General features: G+C 36.4%; 1 protein-coding gene across 1 annotated transcript; it reads right to left on the bottom strand.

Moving 5' to 3' along the window:
• Positions 1-9,092: 9,092 nt before the first annotated feature.
• On the bottom strand, positions 9,093-9,536 carry LOC145692455 (uncharacterized). The gene has a single exon (XM_081767763.1). It carries the CDS (start codon positions 9,534-9,536, stop codon positions 9,093-9,095), a length of 444 nt encoding a protein of 147 aa, XP_081623889.1.
• Between the last annotated feature and the right edge of the window lie 13,257 nt (positions 9,537-22,793).

Genomic DNA, 22,793 nt, shown 5'->3' on the forward strand with positions numbered 1-22,793 from the left:
TTTAGTAAACTTATTTCTTGTTGTTCTTAAAAGTATGTATAGAAATAAATAAATGCATACTGGGTTTAAACACTGAGTTTAATGTAGGTGGCGTGCTTAAAAAGGTAGGTTACATGCGTACATATTTTCTGTAGTTTTTTACTTAACGTACAACAGATGTATAACTGAATACGCATGTTTTACAATACGTTCCGTATAAGTTTTTCATTTATACGTATTTTCCGTATGACATAATATAGGTGATCATACAAGCATCGTATATATATATATATATATATATATATATATATATATATATATACAGGGCTAGATAAAAAATCTAAAAATACTTCATACAGGACACGTAAACTTGGCCATCCAGTGTACAACACGTGTTGCGGTCGCCGATCGTTTTTTGTTTCCAATGTGTCACGTGGACCTTCCTCTTCCATCAGAGGTAACCAGTTCACCTGTAAGTGTCCTGTTGTGAAAATGCGGTAAAATGGGCGACCTGAGAGATTTCGAAAGAGGCATGATCGTTGGTGCCTGTCTGGTTGGAAGTTCAGTGGTAACAGTGGCGAACGTTTTGGGGGTATCGAAAGGCACTGTGTCCAATGTCATGAGGGCATACATAATTCATGGGCAAACGACGTCTGCAAAGCACAACAGTGGTCGGAAAACAATCCTGTCAGATAGATACCGGAGGGCATTAAAACGGATTGTAGCAACTAAGAAGACCACTGCAATGAAAATTACGTCTGAACTCAATTCCGGCCTACAGAACCCGGTTTCATAAAATGATGGGAACTTCATAAAATGAAAATTCATGGCAGGGTCGCTATTGCCAAACCCCTAGTCACAGCAATAAATTCGAAGAGTCGTATCCAGTGGTGCAAGGACCATAAGGCGTGGACTCATGAGCGGTGGAAACACGTAATGTGCTCCGATGAATCGACCTTCACCTTCTGCCCAACAACCAGTCGTGTTTACGTATAGAGAACACCGTCACAGAGCTATGATACGGACTGTCTGCTCTCAACTGTAAAGCATGTACTGTTACAGTATGGGCAGTTATATCGTGGTTTTCTGCAGGTTCCATCATAGCCCTGCATGCAATGATGAATGATAACGTGTATGAGGCCATTTTGGAGGAGCAGGTTCTACCCATGGCCCAAATATTGTTCCCTGATGGTGATGGCATCTACCAAGATGATTGGCACCCGGTTACGCTGCAAAAACGCTGAAATCATGGTTTGAGGAGCATGACCAGGAGCTATCAAACCTCCCCTGGGTCCCACAATCACCAGATCTGAAGATTATTGTCCCATTGTGGTCTGTGAGTTACAAAGTCATGTTCGGTCTCATTACACTCCACGAGCATCCCTTAAAGAATTGGAGTATGTTTTGGAGGAACAGTGGTACAAAATTCCACACACCGCGATTCAGGAGCTGTATACGTCCATTCCACGTCGGATCCAAGCTGTTTTGGACGCGAAGGGAGGTCCCAAACGATACTAGGTATGATTTTCACACTTTTGCAAACGTTTTAGATTTTTTGTCCAACTCATATATATATATATATATATATATATATATATATATATATATATATATATATATATATATAGATATATATAATATAGTAATGTACAGAGTTGTTTTAATCAGGAAACCCATCGTATAACAACTGGAAGAGAAATGCAATGTACAAATTATAATGTCTATTTTGAGAACCTATACTATTTGTATAGTTCACAGGAGCAACAGAAAATACAAAACACTTCGAGAACCATACCATCCAGTGACTTCACTTTAAAATCACTTGAACTGTATTACTACTTTCATCATTTGAGACACTGTCTTTGTTATACGTACAAGTACCTGCTGGTACCATACAGGGACATTCCAAAAGAGAACGAATTTTATCTGTAATACATTTGCGTGGCTTTCGGATTTTTCATCTGTGCCTATTAATGACAGGATCAGAAGAAACAAAAAGCATATGAATAACATCTTCCATGCTAAGTTTCCTAGAATATTTTCTACTGTTACTGTCAGTATTTCTTGATTTCTTTATGTCTAGACTCGTCTGCCTCTTCCAATAACTGCCCAATGGGAAGAAGCGCGTGTTTCAAAATATTATACTCCTACACTAATAGTTTATGGACACTAATAGTTTACTGTCATAAAATATCACAAATATAATTTTAATATAAAATTGGGTTTTGTCCACCTAGATTAGCTATTTTGGATATTGTGCGCCAAGTCGCCATTGGTGACTGAGTATTTCAGTTCGGCGATAGACATTTGCGTAAATTATATTTTGCAACAAAATTCTATGATCTGGTTACTAGATTCAGACTTCAGGTTTCGTTGCGTGCCCGTAATATAAAGCAAAATAGTATATAGAAATCATTACATATACCGGCTGAAAAGGTCAGAAATATGGCATTTGAAGCACATACTGACCATGTACAGGGCCAAATTAACACATTCTCACACCCAAGACTATACTTCAGTCCTCCCTTCCGTCAAAGAAAATATATTCGTAGTTCTTGTGTTGTAAATTGCAATGATCAAATTGTCGTCACAGTGAATTTTGCATTTAGTCGCGATTACAGAAAACTTCACCTTGAATGCACGTTTTAGGCCGGATCACTTTAAAAGATTTATGATGTAATAGAAAAACGCTCACATAGAAAATTTCTAGTTACAGTGGATTAATTATTTTGTAATATACAAGTCGCGGGAGAGGGAGTCAAACATATGGCCCTAGGTTGGAGCCTAGGTGCTAAATTAAGCCTGCGCACTGAAACCGGTATTTATGTGCACCATGTGGCTGGATAGAGTAATACCAGCGTTATTTTTTGTTTTCTTTAGTTGCACGATATTGAGAAAGATTAAATTTACTTAAAGGGAGAGGGAAGTTGTATTAAACTTCCTTTCGCTACAGCCCATTAAGATCTCTGGCCGGCCAGATGGAGCGCAAGTTACTCGGTGATGAGTGGTTAGGCAATCACCGCCCAGACGCCATATTTTTGGCTTCCTGGACTGGAGTATGATAGCCCTGGATTCATATAACATCTCAATTGCCTCATTACGCTAATTTAACACTGGATAATTTTAGTGCTACCACTGAGAGTAATGGATCCTTCACATCAAAGTCACGCGCACTAACAATTCGGCTAAGCTGGAGCTCAGTAATGTAAAACCAGTATGTATATATTTAATTTTAACAATTTATATTTAACAATATGTTTAATTTGCAATTTTTGTTTAATGCTCTCTATTTGGTATCGAAGTTAGTAAATTTTGACACACATGTTACAGAAAAAGAAATAAAAACATGAAGGATACAGTATATAATAATAATAATTTGTTGAAATCTTATGTAGGGTTAAATCTAGAGCCTCCAGGATTTTTTAAATATGATTAATCCCTGTTTTTCTTTCTGATAAATTATGAAGGGGAGAATACAACCAGCGATCCGAACTCGGAAGCTGCCAGTGTGCCTATCTGTGAAACACAGCTTTTGTTACCGAGCCTAGCCTGTATTTGGTCACCACCTTGAACTTTGTTCTTAAACATTGGGCTACTTGTCCAGCAAATTTTCTTCAGATCCTTTCCAGTAGTTACTAAGAAATAAAGTACCACATACAAGCAGAGCCGAGCCGAGCTGAGCCTGTTCTTGGCCGGGTCGGCCACCAAGTGTACCGATCTTTATTCTTTGGATGATGGGCTATCTGCGCACTAAATTTCGATGATATTCGACCAGTAGTTACCAAGAAATAAAGTACAACATACAAGGCAAGCCGAGCGCAGCCTGTCACTGGCTGAGCTCGGCCATCACATATAGTGATCTTTATTCCGTAGATAATTGGGTACTTGTTGCATCAAATTTGGTTCAAATTCGGCTGCTAGTTTTTAAGGAATAAAGTACTACATAAACACACATATATATTTACATCTGGAGCAAAACTACAAGCTCCCATATGCTTACGCAGGGAGGTACAAAGAAAAGCCCTAAGATTACAAATGGAGCATACTGTATGTAATCACAATCCACTTTCAACATCACAACACTAATGAGGGGGGCTTGAGCCGGGTTAGCATCATGGCTACGCCACTGCTTTGTATATATATCCTTCAAGTTTACTTGACCATAAGTCTGATATAGGTAGTTTAGTGTCATATCTGGTGCCAGAGATATACACTTACGTCCACTTTTACTAAACAAACTAGTATTAGATGAATTACCAGAAGAATCGTCACTATCACTTGGCGTATAATCACAGTCACCCTCACTGTCAGAGAACAATATTGTTTCATCGTTCTCTGCATTGTCGCTTGCACTTTTTTCAACGATTTCAAACACACATTTTTCAATCTCATTTTGCTGTACAATCTTCTTGGTCATTACTGTAGCACGAAAATTACAAAAGTAATATTACTAACCCAGGTAATATTGGGTAATAAAAGCATTCTATCTTCAATTCCTTCTTTTTCATCTCCGAATATTCAGTCGTTACAAGAACGTTTCAGGGCCATAAAGTGTATTTGAGACTCCCGAATAAAAAACGTAGCACGGACGACTAAAGGAGAGGGTTCGAAAGTCCCCACGCTACACATTTTCTCCTCAAAACTACCACAATAATGTACGTTCTATTAAAATTAAATTCAAGTTTAGATTAAGAGAATAAAATACAAAAAAATCAAACATATTGAAAATTTTATGTATTCAGGATAAAAAGAAAACCAAACTGTGGGTAAATTTGACCCCATTCGTCTTCCTAGGGTTAAGGTACTTGTAAATACAACATACAAGAACTAACTTAACCTAACCTACTATGGTCTATCTAACTACTCTACAAAAATAACCTACCCACTTAACCTAAAATACTAAACTAGCCTAACCTAATCTAAAATACCTAACCCACCGTACTCTACCCCTCTCTACTAACCTACTAGTCAGTTAGTGTAAGTTGTGTAAGAGAAACATCCGTCATCTGATTCCAAATTTAGATCCACTAATCATCGTCAACAGATAAGAGTAGGTAATTATTAAAATGATAGAACAACTGTTTTCAGGCTATATATACTAAGATGAGTTAACTGGTAACAATGAAGATACGTATCTAGGCCTGCTGTTGATAGAAATGTTCTAGGTATCATGTGCAGTACTCCAGGTATAGCAAAACGGAAAGGTGTGTTAAAGCGGAGGTGGGCAAACAGTTAATACGTAAAATGGGAGGTATTATTGAGTTTCAAAATAGGTAAAATTCTGTTCGCCGATACTAAAGTGACTAGTATATTAAGTGTGTCGGTAGGAACAGTAGCCAAGTTGATGACAGCCTATAGAACTCAAGGCGAAACAACACCGGTAAATAGTAGTGGTGGACGAGAGCAAACTCATTGACAAATTGGGTTGAGTTGAATTTAGTTTAGCGTCCCGTTCAGCAGCAAGGCTATATGAGACGTGGACCTACTGATTAACGTAGAATCCAAACCACATGAGCTCCCGCCGGGAATCAAACTCGGGTCTCCCCGCCAAAGGTCATTGACAAATTTCATCGAGCATTGAAGTTGATAGTCACCATCGTAAGAATCGTGGATCGAATGCGAAACAAGTGTAGCGGAATTCAATCAGTACCTGAAGCAGCATATTGTGACAGTCACAGTTCGACGCACCTAGTGATTGGTTGTCTGGAAAGTAATTTTGAAAGTGACCAAATAACAAGTTAGCGCCAAGAAAATTGCACTTAGTATAATCAGTATGGAGCATCGATGATTAAAAATGTGTGATAATATTCGATGAATCAGTCCTCTTTTACTTTGCTTCTATACACCGTGTTTATAAGTGTGACTGACACCAAAAGAAACTTGTACTTCGCACTTTGAAAAGAAGGGTCCGCTTATGTGATAATGTAGAACGTGGTTTCCTTATATGCCACGGGTTGTGTGATTATTCTCACAGTGTTCATTACTGGCTATGATGTATATACGAGGTGTGTTCATAAGGAATCGAACCTTATTTTTCCCGTTTAAACGAATGAAGCGCGGAGACTTTTTTTAGTGTAGATGTAGATGGGACACCCATGCACAGTCGTGAGCTTTTTCCTGCCCACAGAAAGCACAAGTCGCTGACAGTCGGCCAACGAATGAAGACATGAAGTGAGCGGTCGTCGGATTTCAGTTTATGCCAGAAACACTTGAGCAGCGATATTGCATCAAGTGTTGCTAAAAGCTTGGCAATACCCAACCGGAGACCATTCGCAAGATTCAGAAGGCTTTCGGGGACGATACCATGAGACCTTACTTATAAAGGAGTGGTACAACAGCTTCAAAAATAACCTACATCAGTGGACAGTGAACTTCGTTCAGGTGGGCCGTCAAGAAGCCGGAGTAGTCTTGTAAGACTGTCGTATAACAGTCCGAGAAATTGCAAACGATATTGGGTAAGCATCTTATCGGAACATTCAATGTTGAACGAGAATTTGGGAATGAGAAGAGAGTGTCCGCGAAGAGAGAGTGACGCTACTAACAAGGGAGCTGAAGCAGCTGAAGCAACGGCGTCTGGACATAGCACAAGTCATGCTGGACAATGCAAACAGTGATCCAAACTTTCTGAACACCGTAATCACAGACGATGAAACTTGGGTTTATGGATACGACCCAATTTGAATCAAGAGAAAACAACATGCGAAATGCGTCGGCACGGTTGCTCACTATTCCATAAATTGCGACAGTGGCGAAGCGTAATCCCACAAATAGGGTAGGCTCGACAAACTAATAACACAAATAACATTTAATGTATCATAAAATGTTTAAAATTACGGTCAGAATTTTATTTTCCTTATAGAGTTAAAAAAAACTACCAAATTATTTTAAAGAACTTTTTTAGCTGTATTTCTAACACTGCTTAGAGTTGGATTTAAGTTCATGTATACTTAATAGGTTTTTTGTTGTTGTATAATTTAACAAGAAAGAATGAATGTATAACCAAAAGTAGATGGAAATCAAATTTATTATTATTATTATTATTATTATTATTATTATTATTATTATTATTATTATTATTATTATTATTATTATTATTATTATTATTATTGTTGAACAAATAATTACATGAGGAAAGCATGCAATATGTATTAATGAAATATTCCCATTTAGCTCCACTACAAATATTTTGAAACGCAGTTCATACTTTCTTCTGTCTGGGATTTGCAGGGGGATGAAGGGAATTTCCTCCTCAGTTGATGTTTTCATGTCATGCATATCTGAAAATGGAGAGAGAGAGAGAAAGTACATTCTTACAATTAGCTGTCAAATTTCTTGGATAAGCGTTTGTTACTTGTATCTCTCATTTTAAAGTAAGTAAAATACTGCATTTAATTAATGCATCACGTGATAATGATTTCATTAGAAATGTTAATGCTCAGAAGAAACTTGATTTGAATCAACGTAAGATATTTAATATTGTATTCTATGGAGTGGCATATTTAAGGGGTTGGCTTCCGGGCTTAAGCCCAAATTTTATCGCAACTTTTTATTGTTTTATTATTACAGAATGTTCACATTTATAGGAATAAATATCCCACTAATTCTATGAATGGAAAACTCAACTAAAACTACACACAAATATAATTATTTTATCCTCTACTGAAACGTTTGGTAATTTATACATATGGTTAATGTATCAGACTTATATTCTACAAGCTATTATGGACCAGGTCCCATGTAAGGAGAAAACACAGCTACTCTGAATAACTTCTGAGAGTATATACTTAAATTAAACAAGTCATCACTAATAGAAATACATAATTCTACACAGAAACTTCTTACTCTGTGTTACGAAAATAATTTTATAACATACTAGCAGCGTTCACCCCGCTTCGCTGGGGTCACCCCGGAACGCAATAAACTTTGTTACTTAGATAATTTTTACTTTTTCGCTTTCAAGTGATATGATAAAAACCATAGAAGATTGCAGTAAATGTTAACATTATATCGCCTGTCATTTATGTTAACCCGCCGAGTGACACGGTCATGTGGGTTGCATATAAATACGGTTAGATTTAGCTATGATGAGCTAACAAAGGATTTGTACGTTATGGACACTTGAATGGTCAATTATCTCAAGACACTGGTAATTGAAAATTAAAGTGATATGATAAAAACCATCTAGGGTCCAAATCTTAATAACCCCCCAAAAATGAAAGAAATTGGTTCAGCCGTATTAGCGTGATGAGCTAACAAAGGATTTGTACGTTCTCTTTTATATATAAGATTAGCATTGAAAGATGCCTTCAAACGCTAAAACTAAACTTCCAGAGACGAGCCTTCGCACGTTACCAACAATACGTGCAATCGCCAGCTATAATAGCTTCGCTTCCTGAGCAGCATAACTCATAAACCTGTCCAGCGAGCTGCTGAGGCTCAGACAAAGGGACTATAAGTGTTTCCAACCTATTATTTTGTTACCGAGAAAAACGAAATTTTGAAGTATTGACTTTATCTTATAAGAAACCAAAGATAAAGAAAATATAAGGTAGAAAAAAGGATAGGCCCGGCCTCAGAGTCTTATAGTACGCTTCGCCACTAATTGCAGTGACCAATTATAATGCAGTTGTAGGGAAGATGTTCCTCCATTCTTCACGTAATGTATTTTTCAACTGGCCCTTGTTTCTAATATTGTATTTCCTAATGCGTCTCCCTAATTCATCCCACAGATGCTCAATGGGATTACAGTAGGAGATTGTGGTGGAGTATGAAGTTGTTTTGACACATTATACAACAATCACTCTTTCACTTATCGTGCAGTATGTTTAGGGTCGTTATCTTGCTGGAATATAAAAGAGGGTCCCATATTCAGTTTCTTTGCACTGTCGTGAAGATTCTCTTTTAGAATGTTCAGATAAACATGTTGTTCCATTGTGCCTTCGACAAAAAGCGAATTTCCTACTCCAGCTGCACTCATACACCCCCGAAGGAGCATACAACCACCTCCGTGCTTTACAGTAGAACAGAGATGCTTCAGTTCCATATGCGTATTTGGTTTCCTCCACACAATAACTCCTCCGTCGGATCCATGAATGTTGAACTTGCTCTCATAACTAAATAAAACAGTTCCAGAAGCTCATTGGCTTGTCTACATGAGCTTTTGCGAATTCTCCACATTTCTTGGCGTTTGCTTTACTAACATATGGTTTCTTTCTGGCTACCTGACCGTTGTAGCCCACTTTTATGATGGCAGTACAAACTGTTTCAGGAACCACTTGTCCACTATAGTCAGTTTCAAGCATACTAGCGAGTTTTGGAGCACTTGTTTTGGATTCATTTCGGATAGTTCTTAAAATAACACGTTTATGATTATCTTTCAGTTTTGTTGGACGGCCACTGCGCGGTCGGTCTTTGCAGCTGTTTGTTGCAATATACCTACTTAGACTATATTGTACTGTAGAATGTGATTTCTTTACTGTTTCTGCTATGTTTCTAAAAGACTTACCTTCTTGCCTTAATTTTACAATTAGTTCGCGTATTGGAATTGCCACTTCCATTTTAACGCGTCGTTTTACTGCCTCTGTCGGTCTTCCTTGCTCAAATGTAACTGCAGTAGTACCTTATCACCACTAGAGCACGCACTGTCATCTGTAACCACTGCAAACGCTATTTGCTGTGTGCTTTCTTCCTTCGTTTGTATATTTGAGACGTGTATAGAAACTTTTTTTGACTCAATTTTTAGTAACTTATATTATCAGTTATACTATTGGTGTATTCAATACCATCACTATAATGCGTACATATTACAAGTAGACACGAACAAATTCAGCCAATGTAACTACGTTATATTATCTATTTATTTTAAGATATTATAACATTTTGAAATTACTAATCTCTGATGTACGGAAACTTATTTGACCTACTGTAGAACGTTTGTATGCCATTTGAAATACTAGAATGAAGTTTGTTTGATCCGTATTAGAGTATGATAAACTAAGAGTACAAAGTTGGAAGAGGGCTGCGTGAACCTGTCCAGCACCACATTGTTGAAACTATTTTAATTGGCTCATTTGAAAGAGTTTTGATTGTACCGTAATTTATTTCGTTTGTACCGTCTTAGATTATGAAAAATTGAAGGAAACAAAATTGCTGTCCCAGATCAAACAGGCCCTTAAATCGAGTGTTAATACACCCTGTAAACATTACTTTTGTAAATCATATGAAAGTACTTGGTTAGTATCAAATTGTACCACAATGAGATTTAGTTAAACCATACTAGACTATGAGAAATTAAGAAAACAAAATTGGGGGTTGAGTAAGCCTGCTCCCATCCAGGTTTTGAAATTGTTTATTCTGCTCAATTGAAAGATTTTTGTTTGTAGTAACGCACAGTGGCGGCAATTAGGGGAGTGAAGAGGAGCAGTTGCCCCCCACTGTTTCGGAGTGATCCCTTAATGTATATAGTTTCATTTGGAAATGAAAAGTTTTTGTATATATTACTGGTCCATTGAAAAGAAAAAGTGCCATAAAATATTTGCCGTTGCATGAGTACGTATTGGTTATTTGTCTTCCCGTTGAATTAAGAAAGCTACTTAATTGCGCTTTAATTGCTATTTAAACAATTAATATTGCAATTGCGTATTTCTTTAAATGTCGTAGCATATGCTTGTAGTATTTACTTTCATTTTCTAAGAGTAATAATATACATTTAATGGCATGTGTGGAATTAAAAACATAATACATAATTTGTTCACTAATCCCCAGTTTCAATATAACTTTTGCTAAACAAGCCTCATTATTCATTGATTTATGATTAATATTATCCTTTATATTTATTTGTTTTGCAAATTTGTTATTAAATAATCTGATCACAAAATTTTCAAGACAGAATTTTAAGATGTTCATAAGCAAGGAATCAAATCTCTTCTTATACCTTCGTTGTTTACGAGTACAAATTGTAGTACCTACTTGAGTTACTATTGTCAATTTGCTTAATAAAATATAAAATATGATATACGGCATTTTAACTGTTAAAGATAATATTCTATTAGTTATACAACCTTTCGTCAAACAGCTTTAGAAAAAATCAGGCAAACTAACATTCACATACAAATATTCAGATCATGTCTTACCCCTCCACTTTTAACGTCCAATCGCCGCCACTAGTACCAGAAAATAGTATAATTTACCAGATAATGATAAAAATAGATTCATAGATAATTTTGTGTATAGTAATGTAGTAAATATATAGAAACACAAGGAAAATAATAAATAGGTGATTAGAAATCTTACAAGAGTAGTTATCAAATAGGATGGTAATATTTTAAATGTAGAGCATATTAATAATGTTTTCAGTATGTGAGGTAGAGAAAAAAATAGGTTTAAAACAGAAAAGAGATTGTTTAAAGTAATGAATATTAGGGTTGTAGTAGAAACACCAACGAATGTTGAAACAGATAGTATGTTAGCTGAAATTCTACATCGTTTAATGTTATTGCAGCAATAACATTAGAGTGGTTTATACCCATGCTGCTGTTGTAGAATAGAATGTTTGTAAATTGAGTGTAAAATGTCTCTGCAAATAACACGTATTTAGAAAAGAGGTGAAAATTGCGAATAAACTGCTGTTAATTGATTCTATGTTAGTGATGTATCGTTGGATTTAATTGTATATGGAATTTGTGGCTGGCGTGAAGCAGTCGGCACAGATCGTTTATTTTTTTGTAAGTAGAATAAAGACGTATGTCATGTCGTGCGCGATACTAAGAGTTAAATGTTATATATGACGTATCTGATTTGAGATGGCATCTGACGTTTAGTGTTCAACACCGGAACGGAATCATTGTGCCAAGTTCAAAATAAGACATTAAGGAAATTATACCAAACTATGTTTTGGAGCAATTACTATAATATTTACTATACTAAGGAAAAAATAATCGTAGAATCTTATTTGCAGAAAAGTTACTTTTAAGGTTTATATTGTAGATTTTGCTAACGTCGAAATATTGAAATAGGGACACTAATTTAAACTTGATTAGGATTAGGATTTAGATTTCTGGGTTTGCGGTATCTATGGCCATTTAGCCCATCTGTATGAGGGATGACGTTCCTCAGTGATCACATTATCCGAGGAGAGGGATGGAAGAAAGGATTGGGGAAGGAAGGAAACGGCGTAGGACTTGTATGTTAGGCACCATCCCGGCATTTGTCTTATTTGAATGAAGAAAACTTCACTCAGGATGACTGACCTGAAAAAGCTTTTACACTTCTTCGACCGAGTGTCCCCTCCGGAAATCGAACCCGAGACCGCTCGCATCGAAGATAATTTAAAATTGAAAAATTGTATTAGAACTAACAACCCCGTTTACAGTAAAAGCATGCGGTAGAAATTACAATTTAACTAACGTATGCGACAAGGATAAGAAACTGACAGGTTACGCTTTACTTGTACAAATACTATAAAAAGTTTCACAAACAATAAAGAATCTACAAATTGGAAGTACATACTATATTTATAAATGTTTGTTTCAATAGTAAGATATAAGGTAGGAGATGAGTTGTGTCCTAGGAACATTTATTACATATCAGATAACTATTTTCCACTATCTATTACAATATTTTAATCTACGAAAATTAATACTAAAACCGAAAGTAGTAGTAGATTTTAACTCTTTCCGGTTTTATTATAGTGAGATAAGAGCCTAATTGGAAGATATTGTTGGGACGTTGAAATCATTCACTTCTCGCTATCCACTACCATTTTACGCTATGTTACGATCAATTGTAAAACCGGAAATGGTATATTTATACCTTTTCTGGTTTGAATAGAGGGTAAAGATGAAGGACGGAAAGTTCTTGAGGTATTGTAGCTATATAAAATGTTTGTCATCAAGTAGCGAAGTTGTTGGTACTCTTGTCCTTGGTGCGAGTTTTCCATAGTTTTCGGGGTCCATGAACTGATTCGTGGCAATTTCGATGCTCTTAAATTCAGGTTCAACCCACCAGTGATACCCTCTTGTACACCTACAGAAGATGGGTACATATAACAATAATCGAAAACAGCCTATATTAGTGTCGAAACCAAAGTTTCCGGCTTCCCTAAGTTGATTGGTAAATATCCGTATACTATTTAAATCTAACTTTGAACTCATTAGCACTCCTAAGGTGGTAGGAAGGGGTTGGCATATAAAAATAATTAAAAAAGGACCGGTAATGTCGAATCCATAGTTCTCGGTGACGCTGAGATACCGGTAGCGTTAAAGTTCAAGTTCAGCCCCACCAGCATGAGGGTGAGAAGGGATGAAAAGTTAACTGTCTCAAGTGACTGAGATTAGTGTTGTATTCATATTTGGGATCATCAGATTATTAGGGTACAATCGCGATAACATTTAATTCTAGGTTTAGGCACCAACGAGCATGTCAGCTGAACTGGGAATATACAGCAGCAACGCCGAAGGCGTTGCTTGCACATCTATAAAATTTTGGACGTATTCGTATGAATAAGCCAGTAATCTCGAGACATTTGGAGTAATTTTAACCAAACGTGGTAGAAAAATTATATTAAAGTTGCAAAAAATACTGTGGGAACAAGACACCCTAAAGGGTAGAAGTTGAAAGGAGGGACATGTAAAACTAACGCAAAACGACCGATATTAGTCTGAAACCCATAGTTTTCGAGGTCGTTGAAATGTACAGTGACGCTCCGAATGTCGTTTAAGTTCATTCCTATTGCCAAAGGGAGAGTTAGATGAAGAAAGTTAAATTTACAGATTTATGACGAATTCATGATTTTCGGGGCGGAAAAACATCTGGCGCGCCAAATTTTCGACGGCAGGCTGCCGCGGTTTGCGGTCGGTCCGACTACGTCTTGCTCATGGGGAAGGCACAGACGACACAGATGCAAGTCACATCTGTAGATGTGATAGATTGGGACAATATTGCATCTGTATAAACACGCGATCTCCGTCTTACACATTACGAGCAACCTCACAAGTAACTGCTACATTAAAAAAATGTTAGAGGCCGAAGTCATACACGTTTTTGAAACGAAGTATTTCAGCAAAGTAATGCCCGGCTGTATGCATCCCAGAATGTGCAAGTCTCTTTTCTGAGGAACGACGGATGCCACAGCTTCCTCGACTTGCATGGTCGGTCTCCTGACATATTGGTTATCAAACTAGTGTGGTATATGGTTCATTGCAACTCTTTCTTCATAGAAATAGTTAATACCCACTTCAAGATGATATTTTTATTAATATCAATTTGATTAACGGCGTGTTCTAAGAGAAAAATATTTCAATATTTATGCCAAAATTACAGTATCTTCTGAATTGTTATCATTGCACTTTTATTTTGATAAATATTATAAGGGGTAAGGAGATTCAAATATTTTCCCTTCGAAGAACGGAATTTCAGCTTCTTTCATATAAAAAACACTTCTCGTCTCTCTTACAACACAAAGTCTTATACCTGTCAACATAGAAACGGATTAACTATTTTCTCTTCTGTTTTTAAATAAAAGAAAGAAGTTCGTATTTGAATTCATTATTATAGGGATCTTTCTTAAATATGATAGGAACAGTGAAAAAACTAAAACCTTTAAAATTAATTATTATTAATATTATGTTTTAAACAAAATCCTATCATATGATTACTATTACAAGTATAATAATAATATTGAATTAACAAACTTGTATTAATTTAAGAAAAAAAGACTTAAATTTATTATTATTATTATTATTATTATTATTATTATTATTATTATTATTATTATTATTATTATTATAAGACTACATCATTGAATCAGAAAAATATGGATTTTTAAATACTATGAAATTTGTAACCGCTTCCCTGATCTGCTCCTGTCGTCCAGCCTTTTGATACTTTCGAAGAAGCTTAGCTTCTTGTTTAAGACGGTGAAGAACATCTCCAAGAAGGAATTTCAGAACTTTTTTCGGATCGCTCTCAAGTTTTGGCAATGATATAAGCATAAAGCATCGATAGGTTCGGATGTTCCGTCTCGAAATCCTCATGATCACCCAAGACAATCGCTTACACCGCGACACACAAAATACTATTCACACATTAGACTAAAACACATTGAACAAAATAATAATACACTTATTTATTAGAGCACTACACGTATGTATAAAAAAATAATTATGTAGAAGAAAATAATCACATGAAACACTGGTATGGATGTGGATAATTAACTACTTCAATAAATACAAAATTACACTTCACATTTCAATATACACATGCCCTTTAAATTTTTATCACATATATGGAAGTAGAAAATTTTATATTTTGAAGCTCTTTTTTCACGCCACTAAATGATGCACATTGGGGTTAACACTGTGGGGTAACATTGGAAGTGGTTCCAAGAAAGTAGGTACCTGACTGCTACGGTGAGAATCCAATAAAATTTACGATGACACATTCGTCTGTAAAACTTTCCGTACTTAAGTATAGCGCAGTGAGAAAGTCTATAATGAGCAAGGTAAGAAGAGATAATCAAGTTGCAATAGTAATATTTTGTTGTTGTGTGCAATGGTGATTCGTCGCTACAAAACTCTCTCGTGTTTAAGAGGTTAACGCACGCGCCTCTGTCGTGGGAGAAGCTGGTTCGATTCACGGCGGAAGCTCATGTGGTTCGAACCTCACGTTAAACTCTTTGTTCACGTCACATATAGCCTCACTGCTGAACAGGACGCTATACTGAAAATTAAATCACGTAAAAATTCGTTGCTATACAGTTTCTAATACATACTTTTCAACGTGTTAGTTGTTAGAGCAGAAAATTCCTTACTTTAAAATATACTATTACGCAAGGCAACCATATTTTCAGAGCGTGAAATCGGGACATTTTTTGAAACTTTCCAATTGAATGATAAGAAGTTAAAAAGGTATAGGAATTATTCACAATTTATCTGCTTTACGAATGAACTTTATAAAGTTTGCAAAAAAAAAAAAAAAAAAAAAAAAAAAAGTGTTCAATAAAATAAGTGTTAAGAAAAGAAATAGACATTTTTACGTTTAAATTTCAATTGAAAGGAAATCGGGACTACGGTCAAAAAGAAAGGGCTGTTACTGCTAAAGGAGACGTCTGGTAGCCTTAGGGATTTAGGATTTAGATTACTGGATTTTCGACATCTAAGGTCATGTTAGCCCGTGACATATTAAGGATGCCGTCCTTTGGCGAATACATTATCCGGGGAAAAGGGAAGGAAGGAAGATGCCTGGGATCTATATGTTAGGTACCACACTGGCATTAGCCTGGTGTGAATAAGAAAAACCCAGGAAAACCTCACTGAAGATGATTGCCCTTAGAAAGCTTTTTACACTTTTTAGACCGAGTGTCCCCACCGGAAATCGAACCCGGGACCGCTTGCACCAAAGGGAAGAGCGTTAGCAACTACGTTGGTAGCTTTACCATTACGTGCACTATATTGTGAATTTTATTACATTTTATCAGGTTATCTATATCACTTTTCTCCACTACTTCAATATATTTTCTTTTTATTATTATTATTATTATTAAATATTAGAGTATTATTGTTTCATAAGTACAGAACGAGAAAATGAAACGAGTAAGTCTGCGCATTTTGTAATGCTCAATTACATGGAAAATCATGCTTGATTTCATATAAGTTAGAACACAATATACTTTTGAGTGAGTTTCAGATGTATTTCTTTTGAGATCTCCTTTCGGTTCGTTTCTGTTGCAGCATTGGTCTACATTTGACTTCTCTCTCGCTCTCTTCTTCCCTTCTACCTTGTCCTTATCCGATTATCTGTTATCCAGGTATCGATTCTCCGCTAGACGATAATTCGAAAAACGAAATCCTTTTTAGATAACTTTTCCCTTGATTCTTTTTTGTTTTTTTTTTCTTATATCTTAGCTTTCTTGTTCTTCTTTCAATTTGGCTCAGTACTCAACGTTCGATAATGGAATTGTAATCTTAACTTCTTCTTCTTTTCTTGTTCTTTTATTTCTTTCAGTAGCAGCTATCCTCTGTCTTCTGCTTATACATTTCATGACTCTTCCTTTGTCCCAAGGGAAATACAGCTTGTCATTTAGATATTATGTCTTGAACTACCTTTTTTTTTTTATCTAAGTGTTTTAAACGTATAGAAATTACTTCTATTAGAGTGTAATACTAAACTAATCCTTTATGACAATGGTCTTTCTTGGAAGTACAGATTTACTTTGATTAGAGAAACATTCAACTCTACTTGGGGGCGCGCTGGCTCATTGGTAGAGCGTTCACCTCCGGTGCTTTGGGTCCCTGGTTCGATCCCAGCTCTCACCGTGTGGACTTTGTAGTGGACACACACCGTGCTCGTGGGTTTTCTCGGGGTTCTCCCGTTTCCTTTCACTTTCTTCATTCCACCATTTCACTCATTTCTCATAATTACCGTCTCCTTTAGCCTAACCGGGACGTAAAACTAAAGATTTTATTTAATTTCATTAAACTCTATGTCAGAGACTATCTCTAGTCGTTTAATATTGGTGTCTCAAAGTCATTCTTCGTAGTTCTTCTATATCACAATATTTTCATATCCTAGTTGCACACTATTACTAAATTATGATTGTTCTCCTGATTTGATTTATTGATGTTTGATTTATTCCAGAGAAGACGTCTGTCATGCTGTTTAAATGATAGTAAACCAGATATCGAGACCAGTGTTGCCACACTTGGTACAATTGTACCAAATTCAGCCCTTTTTGTCATTCATCGGCCCGTTGGTACCAAGCTGGCATTTTCAGCCCTTTTGTGAAAAAGTTGGTACAATTCTACCCAATTCAGCACCATTTGACAAATACTTGTCACATTTTCAAAAGTGTCAGTAAGACTTCCTGCATCTCATGTTACTCATACTGTGTATTGGACTCTTAAAAGATGCTGTTGAACATTCACTCTGTAATGTTGCACCGCATAATGCTACGAACTTTGTGTGGAAAATTGGTAATTCGAACTATATCGGGAAGCAAATGGCGCTAGATGGGCGCATCTGCGCCCGCATAAAGGAGACGAGAAAGAAGCTGTGTGGTGGAAATTTTAATTTGCGGCCTCTGTTATACTTCCTACGTGCGAAATAAGTTTCATCTACTACCACGCTTGTTCGGGGTCCTCCTATTTGGATGTTTTTATAAAAAGTAATTTTTAAAAAGAGCACTTTGTTTATTTGGACTCTTGGAAGGGGGGGGGGTTCTAGAACTTTACCTATTTGGTTTCGTGTTATAGAGCAATGTATTGCACTAATATAAAATAATGAATTCAGACCTTTTTGTTTCAATTTGGTACTATTTTTCAGCCCATTCCAGACCTAGGACTGTGGCAACACTGATCGAGACTGTCTGCTAGAAAGACCATGACGAATGGGTTGCAACGAACCATATTCCACACACGTTTGATAACCAACATGTCAGGCGACTGACCATGCAAGTTAGGGAAGCTGTGGTACCTGTCGCTCCTCGACTTGCACATTCCGGGATGCGTACAGTCGGGTATAACCTTGCTGAAATACATCGTCCGGAGTTGTTTTGAAGAATGTATTATTGTATTACTGCGGTCTCCAACACTTATCTAATGTAACAAATACGAGTGAGGTTGCCTGCAATGTGTTGACGGAGATCACGTGTTTATACAATACTGTCCCAAACTATCAGAAATGACTTGCATCTGTATCATTTCCAGTTAAAAGGGTGGATAATTATAAACTGCATGAGGACATGAGGCAAGTCTAAGCTCTTGGAAGGTAGCATGCCTGTAGTGGGTCTTCACGAAAGAACTGATGCCTGTTGATGGTGTTTAATAACAGCTCGCCTTAACAGTAAATCTGCTTCAATAACCAAAGCACTTACTGACATACCTGCACGGAATGCGCCTTCAACGGATTAATTTTTAGATATGATTCTGTCATAAACAATTTCACCTTCAGGACCTGGTTAAAGAACAAATTGTAACGCTCGTAGGAAAGGTTTCAACAACTTTCAGTTTACACATTTTGCATTCCCAATTAACACTGTCTGAGTCTTCTTCTTGAGCATACAGAAGATATTTTTGCCAGGTAGAACTTGACATTTCTACATTGAACTCCTTAATTATGCTCCTTTGGACATATGTACAAACCTGTACAAAAGCTTTTTTATGAGCCCTGTAAGCGTTTTTAGAATGTTTCATTTTCATTAGGTTTGTGTCTAGTCATTTCTTGTATAGTCTTTAAGTTACGAGTTGCGGTACCTCATTTAGGCTGCTATGAGATCTACATCTCGAATCTGTGACAATAGTGATTCATCTTCCATTTGAATAATTAGCTACTTGTTCAATGGCATGTTCAGCACTTCTAGTGATACATGTCACCAGTGATTCAATTTGTCGTGTTCCCCACTTTCGTTGTTTCTGGCAAAATACGTACTGTTCCTTATATTTCGTGAAGCAGTATGCTCCAAATAGGGTGAATTGTCCACCAGGAGGGCACGATTGAGCAAATTGACTTAACAATCATAGTAATTTTGTAAAACTTCAGTAGCCCGAGCGATATACCGTGATTATTGGTATCGTATTCTGTTGGAATCCGGATGCAAAACGACGTTAAGCGTGACAGTTTGGCAGTGCTACTATCTTGTCGCAGTTTTTTGACCTGAAAGATTTTATGCATTTTTTTTTTTTTTTTGTGAAGTTTCTTATCCTCATGTCGGTTTTGCCTAGTGTAGTGTATAATACAGATTTTTCGATTTTTCACAACGATTCCTTTTTTCTTATTGTTATTGTTGTTGCAATTGTCATCTATCTGTTTGCCATTCTTCTTCAGAATAATTCAGATGACTTGGATTTTAGGAGAAATGTGCTACGAGTACTATTATCAACCTACAAAGAAACAAAAAACATACAAAAAGAACATTGTTTAGTATTACGGCAATCAAAAAACTACATATTAAAATTTATATTATGTGCGCTTGTCTGTCCATATTCAACAAGAATACATGTAATGTGCAATAAGAATACATGCAATAGCTTCGAGAGTTTTTTTTTTTTTTTTAACTTCACAGACCAGAGACATGTTTGGAAGTCGTATTCATTACAGAACACCAAGTATTTTCGAAAGTGTATAATGTAACCACATAACAGCAAAATTATTCTTTTGAAATATTTTCTTTTATACAATGAAGCAACAAACCATAAAACCTTCCTGGGGGATTTCTTGGTACTGGGAATCTGTCATATAATGTAACTAATGTGAAAAAGAAAATAGGATAATTTATATCACTTCTTTTCGGTAGAAACCTAATACGGAACAGTGACAGAAAGTGATACTCGTGTTTTCATAAAAATTGGTGATTATAAACCCCGTGAAAATTGTAAAATCTATTTTTTCCTCTCCTGCTCCTTGATGGATCAAGATGAAATTTTCATTTTAAGTTGAACATAAAATATGACATTGCAGTGTTGCCATGTAATAACTAAAACAATCGTGAGAAGGGAAATTTTCTTAAAATATCCCTCTATAATTTTTCCTTTGTACGTAGAAATGTCACATTCATTACGTAAACTGAAAGGCTACACTATTACAAACCGATCGAGGTCTAGCTTGTTCCAATGTTACACTAACAGACTAATCTACGTGTATTTAAAGAGATCTCATCGATGTATGTAAAAATTCGCGGATGCTAAAGGATTTAAGGGACCCATGACCCAGGTGTTGCACTTATATGTTGACTGTGACGTAGGTATTGTTATTATTGTTTACCAGGTTATTATTGTTATCTAGGTCTGGTACAAATTCAGTTTATATCCTTGTGATTTTTCTTTAATATTTTTCGTAAATATGTCGAGTAGTTGGATTTATGCACTTTGGCTGCTTCTTGTTATTCGAGTATGAATGTATCCTAAGTAAGCTTCTATTGCATTGCTCTCTGGTAGGAATTTTTCATGGTTTCTTGCCCTTGTCATCCATGACAGGTTAGAAGCCATGAAATCTACTTGAAAGACGGGAGCAATCGAAGACTTTAGGGTAACAACCCGTCAAGTCCAAAAAGTGAAAGTGTAAAGGAGATAGGTTCACAAGGGTTTCTCCTCATCAGATTTCCTTCGAAATTGGAACATATATACTAGACCGAAAATAAATCGATACTTTTTTTTTGTTTCTTTCGGAAAATAGGTTAAGGGGAGCAAAGGGCCCCTTTTCAAAAAGGTACTTTAAAGAAATGAACCTCTGTTGATGCAAAGATGACTTCCAAGTAGAAAATACGGGTTTTGTCGTTTTTTGCGAGAAAAAGGTTGTAGGGGGCAATCGCCCTCTTCGAAATAACAAAGGACCGATTAAGCACAATCCTTATAGAAATTGGATTTCGGTGAAATTGCTTGAAACCGTGATATATTGTAGATATTGTGTTCCCGAGAAAAAGTCTCAATGAGCACAACCACTCATCACTGACCGTTTGGCCTCTACAGGGCTACTTTTTTGAAAACAGCCGAAGATAACGACATTCTGGGTTTCGCTAAAAATAACTAAAACCGTGATATGTTGTAGATATTGTGATGTTGAGAAAAAGTCTTAATGGACATAACTAGCAATCACTGATCGTTTTGCCACTACAGGGCCACTTTTTTGAAAGCAGCCGGAGATAGTGATATTCTGGATTTCGAAGAAACTGACTGAAACTATGATATGTTGTGATGTTGTGATCCAGAGAAAAAGTCTCGATAGGCACAACCACCACCAATCACTGGCCGTTTGGCCACTACAGAACTATTCTTTTGTAAAGACCTGAATGTGGAATTGCTTGAAACCGTAATATTTGTATATATTGTAACCCTGAAAAAAGTTTCAACAGCCGCAGCCACCAATCAATGACCGTTCGGCCACTACAGGGCCATTTTTTTTAGAAAAAAGATAAAAGAACAGAAGGTAATAACTGTATTCTGGATTTCGGTGGAATTGTTTGAAACCGTGATATGCTGTAGATATTGTGATCTTGAGATAAAGTCTCAAGAGGCTCAACCACACATCACTGATCGTTTGGCCACTATAGGGCCACTTTCGTAAAAGGAAGAAGAGGTAATGGTATTCTGGGTTTCGGTGTAATTGCTTGAAACTGCAATATTTTGTAGATATTGTGATTTTGAGAAAAAGTCTGAATGGTCACAACCACCAATCAGTGACCATTTGGCAACTACGGGACCACAATTTTTAAAACAGCACAATGTAAAGATACTCTGGAATTATGGTAGAATTGATGAAACTCTTTAGAAACCTCTTCCACAACCCGAAAAAGGATGGGGAGAGTACCGAAAAATATCATATAAGCATAGACAACATTCATATGTTAATCTTGCGGGATAAGAAAAACCCTGCAAAGGCCTACACAATTTTTCTCAGGATCATGACATCTACAACATATCACAGTTTCATTCATTTACACCGAAATAAAAAATATCGCTATACCTGACTATTTTAAAAAATCTTGGCCAAACAGTCATCATTCGATGGTTCCGTCCATTAAGACTGTTTTACGGGATAAGAAGATCTTCAACGTATCTTAGGTTTACTCAATCTTAAAGAAATCCAGAAAGTATTCCTGTGGTGACCAAACGATTAGTAATTTGTGGTTGCGTCCATTGAGACTCTTTTTTTCTCAGGATGACAATATCTACAGCATATCACGGTTCCTGTCATTTCGACCGAAATCCAGAATATCACTATTTTCGGCTCGGCTGCTTTCAAAAATGTGGCCTCATAGTGGCCAAACGGTCATGATTAGTGGTTGTGCCCATTAAGACCTTTTCTCAGGATCGCAATATCTACAA

Source organism: Thermobia domestica, chromosome 8, assembly GCF_964235325.1.
Source record: "Thermobia domestica chromosome 8, izTheDome1.hap1.1, whole genome shotgun sequence".
NCBI lineage: Eukaryota > Metazoa > Arthropoda > Insecta > Zygentoma > Lepismatidae > Thermobia > Thermobia domestica.